The sequence below is a fragment of the Xenopus tropicalis genome, chromosome 6 (assembly GCF_000004195.4).
Source record: "Xenopus tropicalis strain Nigerian chromosome 6, UCB_Xtro_10.0, whole genome shotgun sequence".
NCBI classification, from domain to species: domain Eukaryota; kingdom Metazoa; phylum Chordata; class Amphibia; order Anura; family Pipidae; genus Xenopus; species Xenopus tropicalis.
Genome location: NC_030682.2, coordinates 140,576,941 through 140,590,938, shown reverse-complemented (window position 1 = coordinate 140,590,938; position 13,998 = coordinate 140,576,941). Strand labels below are relative to the sequence as shown.

The following is a 13,998-nucleotide window of genomic DNA, read 5'->3' as shown; positions in this document are numbered from 1 at the left end:
ACATACAGATATATTGCTCTCTGCTGCCCCACCCCAACTGAGCATTGATAAAGGGTCCTGGGGGGCCCAAAACTCTACATGCAAAGGGGTTTATTAATTCACCTTTCATAGCAAGTAGCCCCCTCTGTGTGGTGCTTGGTGTGCCCCCTGGTATAACCCTGACCCCTATGCACAAATGGAGTCTTCCAGTACCAGCACCTACCAAGTCAAGACCCAGTGGGTTGAGCTCTCCAATACTGTTTCCCAGGCAAGCTAGCAGGCCATTGATGTTGGTACGGAGCCAACCCACCCTTCCCAATGAATATAACAGTGTATTTATTCCTGTGCATGGAGTAACTGTGGGCAGCACCGCAGGAGTGCCCGGGTAGCCCAGCCCGGCTGGTACCGCTCACACGTGCTGAGGTGGCTGAATCACCCATTATTTTCTCATCACAGAGTAATACGTGCAGCAGGGGAGTTTCTCAAACCTACACATTCTTTGTGTTGGGCAATCACAGGCCTCATAATAAATAAAGCAAATTGCCTTCATTATACGGGCGATTGCGCCATGGCACGTGAGCCACCCTATAAACGGGCATAAGTGCCACCCCTGTCTGCAACAATCTATGTTTGTATAGAATAAGCTCTCAAAAATGGATCAATATCCTCTTTACACTGGCAGGGGATTAGTCCTTTTTATTGAAGTCAAGAGTATCTATTAAACCATTACTGACTACTACAGATATACATTTGTCTCTTACTGATTGTAAGCTCTTGTGAGTAGGGCCCGCTCCATGGAACTAGTTTGTCTACTCTTCCAGGGTGGGGTCCTTCCACTATTCTGCTTAGGGACCCTCTGCTATTTTTATTAGCTAAAAATATCCTCCATTGATGAGTATTTGCACCATGAGCTAAAAGGGAAGCGCATAGAATGATTATTACTATGTTGTAGTAATGATATATGTGTGATTTTCTTTTTACAGGTATGGGACCTTATCCAGAATGCTCGGGACCTGGGGTTTTCTGGATAAGGGGTCTTTCCGTTAGTCTGCTAATAAAATTATTTAAACAGTTATTAAACCCAATAGGACTGTTTTGCCTCCCATAAGGATTAATTATATCTTAGTTGGGATCAAGTACAGGTACTGTTTTATTATTACAGAGAAAAAGGAATCATTTAACCATGAAATAAACCCAATAGGGCTGTTCTGCCCCAATAAGGGGTAATTATATCTTAGTTGGGATCAAGTACAGGTACTGTTTTATTATTACAGAGAAAAGGGAATCATTTAACCATGAAATAAACCCAATAGGGCTGTTCTGCCCCCAATAAGGGGTAATTATATCTTAGTTGGGATCAAGTACAGGTACTGTTTTATTATTACAGAGAAAAGGGAATCATTTAACCATTAAATAAACCCAATAGGGCTGTTCTGCCCCAATAAGGGGTAATTATATCTTAGTTGGGATCAAGTACAGGTACTGTTTTATTATTACAGAGAAAAGGGAATCATTTAACCATTAAATAAACCCAATAGGGCTGTTCTGCCCCCAATAAGGGGTAATTATATCTTAGTTGGGATCAAGTACAGGTACTGTTTTATTATTACAGAGAAAAGGGAATCATTTAACCATTAAATAAACCCAATAGGGCTGTTCTGCCCCCAATAAGGGGTAATTATATCTTAGTTGGGATCAAGTACAGGTACTGTTTTATTATTACAGAGAAAAGGGAATCATTTAACCATTAAATAAACCCAATAGGGCTGTTCTGCCCCAATAAGGGGTAATTATATCTTAGTTGGGATCAAGTACAGGTACTGTTTTATTATTACAGAGAAAAGGGAATCATTTAACCATTAAATAAACCCAATAGGGCTGTTCTGCCCCCAATAAGGGGTAATTATATCTTAGTTGGGATCAAGTACAGGTACTGTTTTATTATTACAGAGAAAAGGGAATCATTTAACCATTAAATAAACCCAATAGGACTGTTCTGCCCCAATAAGGGGTAATTATATCTTAGTTGGGATCAAGTACTGGTACTGTTTTATTATTACAGAGAAAAAGGAATTCATTTTTAAAAATGTGAATTATTTGATTAAAATGGAGTCTATGGGAGATGGCCTTTCGGTAATTCGGAACTTTCTGGATAATGGGTTTCCGGATAAGGGGTCTGATACCTGTACTCTAGTCCTTTCTTACTTGGCATTGCTCTGCAGTTGGTCTCTAAGAGCTCCCATGACAGGGCCACAGGCAGGCTTTGGGGTCTATGGATGGGCAGACAAAATGAGATTCAGACACTGGTGATTGCTGGGGGCATGGGGGGGGGGGTACAGACAGAAATTGAACTTCTTTACATTGGCACAAATAACTTACATTTACTGTGTTTTATTGGCACCAGAAAGCACTGAGATTGGATCTAAACCTCTAACATAGAGCTCTGGCTAATTACTGGCAGTGAATAAAAAATCACTATAATTAAGCTTTATTTATAGGCAGTTGGATTAAAAATAGCCACTCAGCAGCCCCGTGGGAAACCGCACACACATATGCATGGATATAGTAACTATATATATATATATATATTCCTAACACACACACATATGCATGGATATAGTAACTATATATATATATATATATATATATATATATATATATATATTCCTAACATACACACACATGCATGGATATAGTAACTATATATATTCCTAACACACACACACGTGTATGGATATAGTAAATATACTGTATATTTGTAACATTGGCTGTAGGAAGACAATTATTATTAATGAGCAGGGAACAGAGCTGAGAGGTCGATGGAGAAGGACAGAGCGTTTCCTTCGGGAAGGTTCCCATACAATAGAAACCCCATTGGCAGCAGGGAGGTCACCCAGCCGGATGTCCCCTGTCACTGGGCAGGAAGTCACTCTCTGTACATTTCTCTTCCTTATCTGATGAGAGTGCAAGTTCAGCAAAATACAAGTTCAAACCCCTGTTTCTCTGAGCCAAAATGCACCGTGGCATAAATAGTGTGTATAGTAGCCCCATGACATGGTATGTATTGGTATGTAGGGGCTGTAACTGTGTGTATAGTAAGGCAAGCTGCTGTCAGAGGGGTTTTCATAGACAACATAAATGTTTATTGGGGCTGCAGGTCAGATATAAGGCATGGGCCCTGCACAGACTGTTTTGCCCGGGGCCCCCAGACTCTGGCAATCTGTGGGTTTGGGCAAATGCCAAAGGGGCTGTAAGGTGCCACAGACAGTCACTATTTATTGGGCTGGGGGGGCTGTTTGTGCCTCTGGGTACTGGGAATGCCAGGGGGGCTGTAAGGTGCCACAGACAGTCACTATTTATTGGGCTGGGGGGGCTGTTTGTGCCTCTGGGTACTGGGAATGCCAGGGGGGCTGTAAGGTGCCACAGACAGTCACTATTTATTGGGCTGGGGGGGGCTGTTTGTGCCTCTGGGTACTGGGAATGCCAGGGGGGCTGTAAGGTGCCACAGACAGTCACTATTTATTGGGCTGGGGGGGCTGTTTGTGCCTCTGGGTACTGGGAATGCCAGGGGGGCTGTAAGGTGCCACAGACAGTCACTATTTATTGGGCTGGGGGGGGCTGTTTGTGCCTCTGGGTACTGGGAATGCCAGGGGGGCTGTAAGGTGCCACAGACACTCACTATTTATTGGGCTGGGGGGGGCTGTTTGTGCCTCTGGGTACTGGGAATGCCAGGGGGGCTGTAAGGTGCCACAGACAGTCACTATTTATTGGGCTGGGGGGGGGCTGTTTGTGCCTCTGGGTACTGGGAATGCCAGGGGGGCTGTAAGGTGCCACAGACAGTCACTATTTATTGGGCTGGGGGGCTGTTTGTGCCTCTGGGTACTGGGAATGCCAGGGGGGCTGTAAGGTGCCACAGACAGTCACTATTTATTGGGCTGGGGGGGGCTGTTTGTGCCTCTGGGTACTGGGAATGCCAGGGGGGCTGTAAGGTGCCACAGACACTCACTATTTATTGGGCTGGGGGGGCTGTTTGTGCCTCTGGGTACTGGGAATGCCAGGGGGGCTGTTAGGTGCCACAGACAGTCACTATTTATTGGGCTGGGGGGGCTGTTTGTGCCTCTGGGTACTGGGAATGCCAGGGGGGCTGTAAGGTGCCACAGACAGTCACTATTTATTGGGCTGGGGGGCTGTTTGTGCCTCTGGGTACTGGGAATGCCAGGGGGGCTGTAAGGTGCCACAGACAGTCACTATTTATTGGGCTGGGGGGGCTGTTTGTGCCTCTGGGTACTGGGAATGCCAGGGGGGCTGTAAGGTGCCACAGACAGTCACTATTTATTGGGCTGGGGGGGGGCTGTTTGTGCCTCTGGGTACTGGGAATGCCAGGGGGGCTGTAAGGTGCCACAGACACTCACTATTTATTGGGCTGGGGGGGACTGTTTGTGCCTCTGGGTACTGGGAATGCCAGGGGGGCTGTAAGGTGCCACAGACAGTCACTATTTATTGGGCTGGGGGGACGGGTCCCCAGCTACACACCCAGCCGGTTCCAGGTCCGGTTCCAGTTCTCTTGCAGGGAACGAGGTCTCTTTATTGGAAATGAGGATGAGCCCATAGTGACTGCACATTCCCTGCCAGGGGCCCGGGAGCCCAGCTTAGCTCATTACTCAACCCACATTTCTTAACACTTGCAACATGTAACGGACACCTGGCCCGCGGCACCTTGGCACCAAATATGGAAGTCAAAGTGGCAGCATCGCCCGGCCCGGCCTTTTTATAGGTTTGGTAAATAAACGGAAATATCCCTGTTGTTTCCCCATTGCAATGCCGGGCGGCTGGGCAGCAGCGTAAGGTCAGAGCCCTGCGATAAGGAGGCAGATCCATATCTGGGTTTATTTATAGGTTCTCCACTTATATTCCACTGGGAAAAGAGACCTGCCCATTGCCCAGCGGGGAATGTTAGGGGATTAGTATACAAAATAAATATATATATATATATATATATATACACAAAGGGGGTTATTTAATAAATGATACTAACTTTGCCCAGGAGCAAAAGTTACTTTGCAACCAATCAGCAGGCAGCATTTACTGGTCACCTGTTTAATACCAAACGTCTTATTGGTTGCTATGAGTTACTGCTCCTGGGCAAACTTAGTGCCCCTTATTACATATGGGGGAAAGAAGCTTTAATGAATAGTATAAAAGTATCTTTCCTGTCACTATATAAAATGGCATTCTCTTTCTTTCTATTTAAATGAATCCCATTAAAGCTCAATAGTGGGATCATCTCCTATGGGCCCCCCCTTTAGTGTCAGGAAGCCCCTCCGGCTGCTCAGCTACACGATAAGGAAAATACATTGTGCAGAAAGATTCAATAAAAAACATATTTATTGCAACATACTTACAAATTAAACCATAATTAAGGTCTGCACATATTTACACATATATATATATATATAACATCTGACATAGTGTTCTTCAATCAGGTTCTTCTCAGCGAATGCGCGCGTCACTATTTACAGAGTCGTTATTTGTATCACAGATACAGTAATGGCCGAACCGCGAGGATGTTTAGTGCAAGAGGGGGTCCCGCACCCCCTTCGTCCTCTCGCGATTCTTATCGAGACAGAGGGATTTGCCAACAGTTATTCACATTACAGTTTCCATTGTCGCCGTCTCCCCCCGCCACCCCAACATCTCCCAGCCCCACCCCAAGAATGTACAGCTAATGTACAGCTGAAACCAATGAGCTGCCGGCCTTGCAGAGTGCAGGAGTTATAGCCAAGCCTCCCATATCCCTCCCATTGTGTTATAATCCTAAACAAGAATGCAGTAGGGAGCGTGGCTGAGCAATTTAGAGATGTGAACACTATTATTCCTATTACACATATATGTATTGGTATCAAGCATTACTTTTCCTGTCATGTGACAACCCAAGTGGCCAATAGAGCGGATGCTGCTTCCTATTACAGATGATTCCATAGTCTGTATAAACAGATACCATCAAGCTGTGCCGGCCATGGCATTTCTCTATTTATCCCACTTCTGCAGGAAAGTGCAGGAATAATATTATATACGTGACATTTCATTTAGAGCTACACCTCTTAAGGGGACAATAACACTAATATTGAAAAGTCTCCCTCATGAAAGAGTAGCTTGAAACATTCACAGATATTTTTTAATACCCCCAAAGCGGAGCAAATGAGGGTCTGAACCCCCCATGATATTATTAGATGGAATAATTGAATTACAGGGGCTCTGCAGTATCCACAATGGGTGAAATGGGGCACAAATGCAGCGGTTGTAGCTACAATAGGGGGTACAGTAGGTGTAACAGGGCACAACAGACTCAGTCACAACTTAAATCAGTGTTGCCCAAATGCTGGGAGATAAACTGTGAATGCCTATTCTCTCATTAATGGAATACTCATGTCATAAGGTTACGTCCCTGTGTCTGCCAAGCATTACAGTCCTCATTGCCAGCAAAAATGAACTAAAATAAAAAATACACAATATTACATGAGGTATAAACACCACTTTAGCAGTGGTAGCTTTACAAAGGCCTAGCCCTTAGTATTGACTGTGTGACCCTACTGAATTTTCAAGACATGACAATATACCCGTCTTCTTCACCATGATAAATTATATAGCAACTCTCTCCTGCATGAAACAGGTAGCGCAGCAGCAGCAGAGTCTATAGCAGCGGTGGGGATTAATAGCCCCCGGAATGGGACTGTGGCTGTGGGATAGCAGGTATAGTAGGGAGAGATGGTGCCTATAGTAGCAGTGGGGGGATAATAGCCTCTGGGAAGGGACTGGGGCTGTGGGATAGCAGGTATAGTAGGGAGAGATGGTGCCTATAGTAGCAGTGGGGGGATAATAGCCTCTGGGAAGGGACTGGGGCTGTGGGATAGCAGGTATAGTAGGGAGAGATGGTGCCTATAGTAGCAGTGGGGGGATAATAGCCTCTGGGAAGGGACTGGGGCTGTGGGATAGCAGGTATAGTAGGGAGAGATGGTGCCTATAGTAGCAGTGGGGGGGATAATAGCCTCTGGGAAGGGACTGGGGCTGTGGGATAGCAGGTATAGTAGGGAGAGATGGTGCCTATAGTAGCAGTGGGGGGATAATAGCCTCTGGGAAGGGACTGGGGCTGTGGGATAGCAGGTATAGTAGGGAGAGATGGTGCCTATAGTAGCAGTGGGGGGATAATAGCCTCTGGGAAGGGACTGGGGCTGTGGGATAGCAGGTATAGTAGGGAGAGATGGTGCCTATAGTAGCAGTGGGGGGGATAATAGCCTCTGGGAAGGGACTGTGGCTGTGGGATAGCAGGTATAGTAGGGAGAGATGGTGCCTATAGTAGCAGTGGGGGGATAATAGCCTCTGGGAAGGGACTGTGGCTGTGGGATAGCAGGTATAGTAGGGAGAGATGGTGCCTATAGTAGCAGTGGGGGGATAATAGCCTCTGGGAAGGGACTGTGGCTGTGGGATAGCAGGTATAGTAGGGAGAGATGGTGCCTATAGTAGCAGTGGGGATAATAGCCTCTGGGGAGGGACTGGGGACTGTGGGATAGCAGGTATAGTAGGGAGAGAGGGTGCCTATAGTAGCAGTGGGGATAATAGCCTCTGGGAAGGGACTGGGGCTGTGGGATAGCAGGTATAGTAGGGAGAGATGGTGCCTATAGTAGCAGTGGGATAATAGCCTCTAGGAAGGGACTGGGGCTGTGGGATAGCAGGTATAGTAGGGAGAGATGGTGCCTATAGTAGCAGTGGGGGGATAATAGCCTCTGGGAAGGGACTGGGGCTGTGGGATAGCAGGTATAGTAGGGAGAGATGGTGCCTATAGTAGCAGTGGGGGGATAATAGCCTCTGGGAAGGGACTGGGGCTGTGGGATAGCAGGTATAGTAGGGAGAGATGGTGCCTATAGTAGCAGTGAGGGGATAATAGCCTCTGGGAAGGGACTGGAGCTGTGGGATAGCAGGTATAGTAGGGAGAGATGGTGCCTATAGTAGCAGTGGGGGGATAATAGCCTCTGGGAAGGGACTGGGGCTGTGGGATGTAAGATGAGTAGGGCCACATTGCTAAAGTACCCAGGGAAAAGCTGTTGCTGGTTGTAACCTGGTTGTAGGTTAGACAGTCCTACTGTTCCCACCACATCTGTCCCAGGCCCCACCACCACCCAAAGACGGTCTTTGCTTGTCAATGCTCCAACTCTTCCAAGTAATGAAATACAAACTGGATTTACAGTACAATAATCTTGCAGATCGCGACGACTGATACTTTTGTGAAAATACAAACGAATCCCGCTGTTGGCAAGTTACAGACCCGCGTGAGGGGTTTCCAACCTTAACCTGAAACGGTTGCACCATGAGAGAAAGCGCCTGGAACAGGATAACTGCTGGCAAAGTCAGTGGGGCGCGTAGGTAACGTGTGATAAAATGAAACACATCATGCACCAAACATTCCGTATGTGCTCCCTTCAGTTATTTGAAAGCGGAATCGGCAATTCCTGGAGGTTCTGTCAGGGCGGAGCGAGGTTAGCAGAACGAGTCAATATCGTCACAGTTCTGGGGAACGTCCGGGACCAGTTGGTCATTGCTACTTGTGTCCTGATCGGCACATCCTGGGTTAGAAGCAGCTTCAAACCAGGGGTGCAACAAAATCTCTTCCGCCGTCAGTCGCTCAGAGGGCTCCTTCCTCAAAAGGCTGCGTATAAGGCACCTTGCTTTGGGGGAGACGTGATCGGGAATACAGTACTGCCCCCGCCGGATCTTGGAAAAAAGGGCGCTGGGGTCCGAGTCGTGGAAAGGATAACGTCCCACCAAAAGAGTATAGAGCATCACCCCTAGGCTCCACACGTCAGCCGATCTGCCGGAGTAAGTCCCAGTGGTGTTTAATATCTCTGGGCTGACATAAGCCGGGCAGCCATGTTTGTCCGACAGAGAGTCATCATTCTCCTTCATGATGTGGGCGTCTTCCAAGCTTTCAAGTCTTAGTTGTGTCCTGTAATAAAGAGCAAGGGATTAGCCAATCTCATCAATGTTTCCAAAATGTGTCAATAAAATATCTCATTCATGAAACAATCCAATAACATTAGCACCAACAGCCAACGGTTCATGCATTGCGGCCCAACATTATTCCAGGGCCGCCCTTAGCCCATAACAAATATAAAAACATTGCAGTATCAGCCATAGTTCCAGGAATATGTAGGGCATCAAAGTGTTCATTGAGGATCTCACCCTAAATGACCTCTGAGATGGGATTTCATCATTAGCTAGGAGAGTGAATAGACATTCTCCCCAAGTTTGTCCCTAATTGGCCTTTAGGCCCATCCAACCAAGACTCAAGCACCTCTTTTGGCAACCAATGATCGAAGACAATCACTCACTATTCTCACCCTAATTAACCTCCAAGATGGGATTCTATGATTATCTAGGAGGGTGAATAGACAGTCTTCCACATCTGTCCCCAATAGACCTTTAGGCTGGGCCCATCCAACCAAGGCTCTAGGGTGGGGGTTCCCAACATTGTGAGAAAAGTTTCTCTAGGGTGCCAAATAAAGGCTGTGATTGGCTATTTGATAGCCCCTATGTGCACTGGCAGCCTACAGGAGGCTCTATTTGGCATTTCCCCAGGTTTTATGCCTCCAAAACTTGCCTCCAAGCCAGGAATTCAAAAATCTAAGGGTTGGGGAGCAACACGTTGAGCCACTGCTTGGGGATCACTGCGTCAGAGAATTGTTCACCCAAGATCTCACCCTAATTGACTTCACGGATGAGATTCCAGGATTACCTGCTCTAAGCCCTATGGCAAACACACTGACTGGCATTTGTGTCTGATGCCAACAGGTGGCATTGGTGACGGGAGGTAACACCCCGAAATCAGCCGAAAGGCCAAATATACCACCTCAGGGCTTCAGAGCTATTTTAATACCCAAGGGTGAGGCTTGAGAGGCAGAAACGTATTTTATTCTCTGCTCTGTGAGATCTGTTACTTTCTGTCCTCGGCCTGACCTCGCGTAACGCAAAGCGTCCCTGCCTGACAAACGGAAAGTATGACTCAATACGCGCTACTGTCTGGCAGAAAGTAGCTGCAGTCACACTCAGAACTCTGCACCTGTGCTTGTGATACACAACAAGCCCCCCCGCCGCAGCTTAACCCCCTGCTCACCGAAACACAACGCATTCCGCTTTGTATCACAATGGGAAAGTCACCTTCAGCCTGAGTGTCATGTTGCGCGTTGTGGCTAAGGATCAGCGTACATAGGCAGTAATACCCTGCCTTTTGTCCTACAGATTTATCCTTTTTGGGAAGGGACTACAACAGGAACAACAGGTGGTTGCAGAAATTCTGGTCCCCATGTCTCGTGACCAACACAGACTAAAGTGTTCCTAAGTGCAAGGTAACCGCCAAGCCTCCCCCTATACAGACACTCACCCCCACGTACAATCTGTATTTGCCTATTGCTATTTATATCTGCGTGGGAGAGAATTCTCATTGCACTGTTCAACTGACAAGCAATTGGTGCAACGTAACCCCCCCCCCCCGGGCTCTTACACTAAAGGGCTTAGGGGAACCCCAGCAGGAAAGCTGAACTCATGTGCGAGGTGCAGAGAATCATGGCTTCCCTATGGTGAAGCCTTAAGAGTTAAAAATACACACACTATGGTAGTATTAGAATGAGACCCCATCGGGGGGGGGGATATAAATATGTGCCCCAGGAATGGAAGGAACGTCCCAAGCTTTAACAGGAGGCATCTGGGCAGGAAGCAATAGTGTTGTGTAAATAGCGCCGCTATATAAAGCTCCCTGGAAGTATCATATACAGACGCCGAAGAGGGGAAGATAAATGGTGACGCGCATTTACACTTAAGCACAAGCCTGCCAACTACCAATCCCAGAATCCTCAGTGAAGTCATTAAGGCTACTGGCCCTGGCAAAGGGGTCGCTGTTACAAAGTAAGCAGAAAGGGGGTTATGCCACGCTGGCCCATATCTGTGTATAAGTCATTAAACCTTGTGGGAACTCTGTATATCTAAAGTATGTCCGTTTCCTATATTGGTGCCTTATTATTATGCACGCGGCGTGACCTGCACCTAAAGCCCCTTCTCTCTCTGTATACGGGGGCAGATCTTGTAGTGGTCATGTCAGGAGAGGAGAAGGGCACAGTAGGTATCCCAGATACAAACACCCTCTTTCCCATAAGCCTTGGTTCAGAGCACAGTTTTTCAGCTAAAGCCCCATTGGAGGTCCAACCTTTGATCTGTCCCCCCCCCCCCCCCCCAATACCTTAGAACATTACAAACACTGGTATCAGCCATAGTTCCAAGAATGTCTAGAACATCAGAGATCTCACCCTAATTGACCTTCAAACTTCTATGTGTGTCTAGGAGACCATTAAGACTGTCTCCCCCAAATCTCACCCTAACTGGCCTTCAGGGTGGCATCCACAGAGGGACCAGCTCCTCAAATAGCAGCGGCTGGGCCCACCAGGAGCTCCTCAGCCTGACCCAGTTGGGAACCATATGTTTAGAGTCGCCGCTCACCTTTCCTTGTCGGCAAACACAAACTTCCTGAGTTTAAGGTCCCCGAGGATGACCGACGATCGGTGGCAGTGGGAGACGGCGTTGATGATTTGGCGGAAGAGCCTGGCGGCCTCCCCTTCCCCGAGGCGCTTACAGCTGCGCACGTAACTGTGCATGTCCCCAAAGTCCTTCTCGAAGAACACGTAGGCCTTACTGTCCCCCTGAATGACTTCCACAATCCCCATGATGTTGGGGTGCCAGGGCAGGTGGGTGTACGACTCGATTTTCTTCTGGTAGTGTTTTAATGGAAAAATCTGCAATATTAAAGAAAAAACACACATTTTAATATTCTTCTTCTTTCACAACCAAAACAGTGGAATTTACAGCAATTGGTGGTTCTATATCAGAAGCAGTTGTGAAACCCAGCGACACAAATGATAACACAAAGTTACTTGGCAGCAACAACAAAAATCCAGCAAAGTTTACAGTTTTTGTTTTATAATCAGCTCCAGTGCCAAGAACCTGATGCCGCAAGAGCTGGCGGTTGGGGGGGGTACTTTCAGTACCCATTGGCCAATACTGCTGGAACAATAGCGCTGAATGGTTTTAGAAAACCACAGAAACCCCTATTAGACACAAAAAACCCACAGGTGCTAAGAGCAGAAAAGCAGCCAAAATGACAGGTTTTTAAAAAAAATTGAAATTTGCAGCTTATTATGAACACTAGGGGGCAGCACTGTGCGCAAAACAAGCCCTTTAAATGTAAATGTCCCTCCTGTGCTGTAGCTTGGGAAGCGCATGGATGAATTTCATAGGGATCGGCAAAAAGGAGCTGGGGCAGTTGCAGTTTATATTGAGAGAGGCCCTTTATTCTGCCCCCCCTCCTTGCCCCAGCAGTTCAGTACAAACCTATGGAAGGCAGTGAGTGAGCAGTAATTACAAAACAAGGTGTAACTGAATGTTGGATTTCACAATGGCTATGATGTGGCGTCCCAGGCACGTAGTGGGATAGGATGGTGCCTTGTGAAACCGCCACTACTAAGCGCTGAGCTATGCATATCCCAATGCTGTCACTAGGGAGGTACGAGCAGGTAGCAACGCAGGCCCGGAGACTGTGGGGTGAGGGGGGCACAGCTGCCCCCCATGGGGTGAGAGTGGAGGGGGGCACAGCTGCCCCATGGGGTGAGAGTAGAGGGGGGCACAGCTGCCCCATGGGGTGAGAGTGGAGGGGGGCACAGCTGCCGCCATGGGTGAGAGTGGAGGGGGGCACAGCTGCCCCATGGGGTGAGAGAGGAGGGGGGCACAGCTGCCCCCATGGGGTGAGAGTGGAGGGGGGCACAGCTGCCCCATGGGGTGAGAGTGGAGGGGGGCACAGATGCCCTCATGGGATGACAGTGGAGGGGGGCACAGCTGCCCCATGGGATGAGAGTGGAGGGGGGCACAGATGCCCTCATGGGATGACAGTGGAGGGGGGCACATCTGCCCCATGGGGTGAGGGTGGAGGGGGCACAGCTGCCCCATGGGATGAGAGTGGAGGGGGCACAGATGCCCCCATGGGGTGAGAGTGGAGGGGGGCACAGCTGCCCCATGGGATGAGAGTGGAGGGGGGCACATCTGCCCCATGGGATGACGGTGAGGGGGGGCACATCTGCCCCCATCAGTCAGTTTCATACTAGGAAAGTTAAATATATTCCGTGTTTCTAATATAAAGTTGATGTGAGCAAGGAAAGGAGCAGATTGACTAAGCGGAGCAGCAGGGTCGGAGCGATGCCAACTGAGCGTGTCCCTAAACAGAGGTCATGGGAGTGCCTGGCACACACACACACAGGCTGTGCCACTCTGCCACAGGTAGGGGTTCCTAGGCTGCCACAGCGGGTATTTCCATGGGGTAAGTGTTTAGCCAGGATCCAAGAGGTGCCAGCAAGCATGGCAGTGCCCAATGTACCCAAGTCACACACAGAGATGGCTGTATGGCACAATTATGCACCCTCGGGCACACGGGCTCCAGTATAACCCCCAGTCTAACCCCCTGCCAAATATCTGCCCCTGCCCGTTTCATGTTTCCATCTCACTCAGTGCCCCTTACATTAAGTTACATACACTGGCACCCCCAAACTATGCAGTCCCCACTACACATTAGCCCCCCCCCCCAAACAAATCACTGGGTACCACATTGCCCCTACACCCCCATTTCCAATATTTCTTTCCACAACACAGGGAACCCCCTTTCTCCCTAACCTCTCTGCTGGCAGCATCGCTCCGTGTGTGCGGGGGTATCAGCCCTGGGCATCAAAAGGCTCTATGTGCCCCCTGAATGCCCCAAGGCACGTAATGTCGCTCATTTAATAAAACACATTGCTGCCCACTGTCTGCCCAGAGCATGGCATGCAATTCCCAGTACACTGCACACACGGGATGCCAAGTGTATAAATGCCCATTTAATCACCCCACTGTGCATGCCAGGCAGCATGTGATCGCTACATACCCCAATGCACGTTA

General features: G+C 48.3%; 1 protein-coding gene across 1 annotated transcript in view; it reads right to left on the bottom strand.

Annotated features, from left to right (window-relative positions):
- Positions 1-8,175: 8,175 nt before the first annotated feature.
- trib1 (tribbles pseudokinase 1) overlaps positions 8,176-13,998 on the bottom strand; it is a 6,790-nt gene continuing 967 nt past the window's right edge. The window contains exons 2-3 of the mRNA XM_002938661.5: positions 11,521-11,813; positions 8,176-8,977 (exon numbers count right to left, since the gene is read on the bottom strand). Coding sequence (XP_002938707.2) covers positions 8,512-8,977; positions 11,521-11,813 — 759 coding nt within the window. The 3' untranslated portion in view covers positions 8,176-8,511. The remainder of the gene's footprint in view (positions 8,978-11,520; positions 11,814-13,998) is intronic.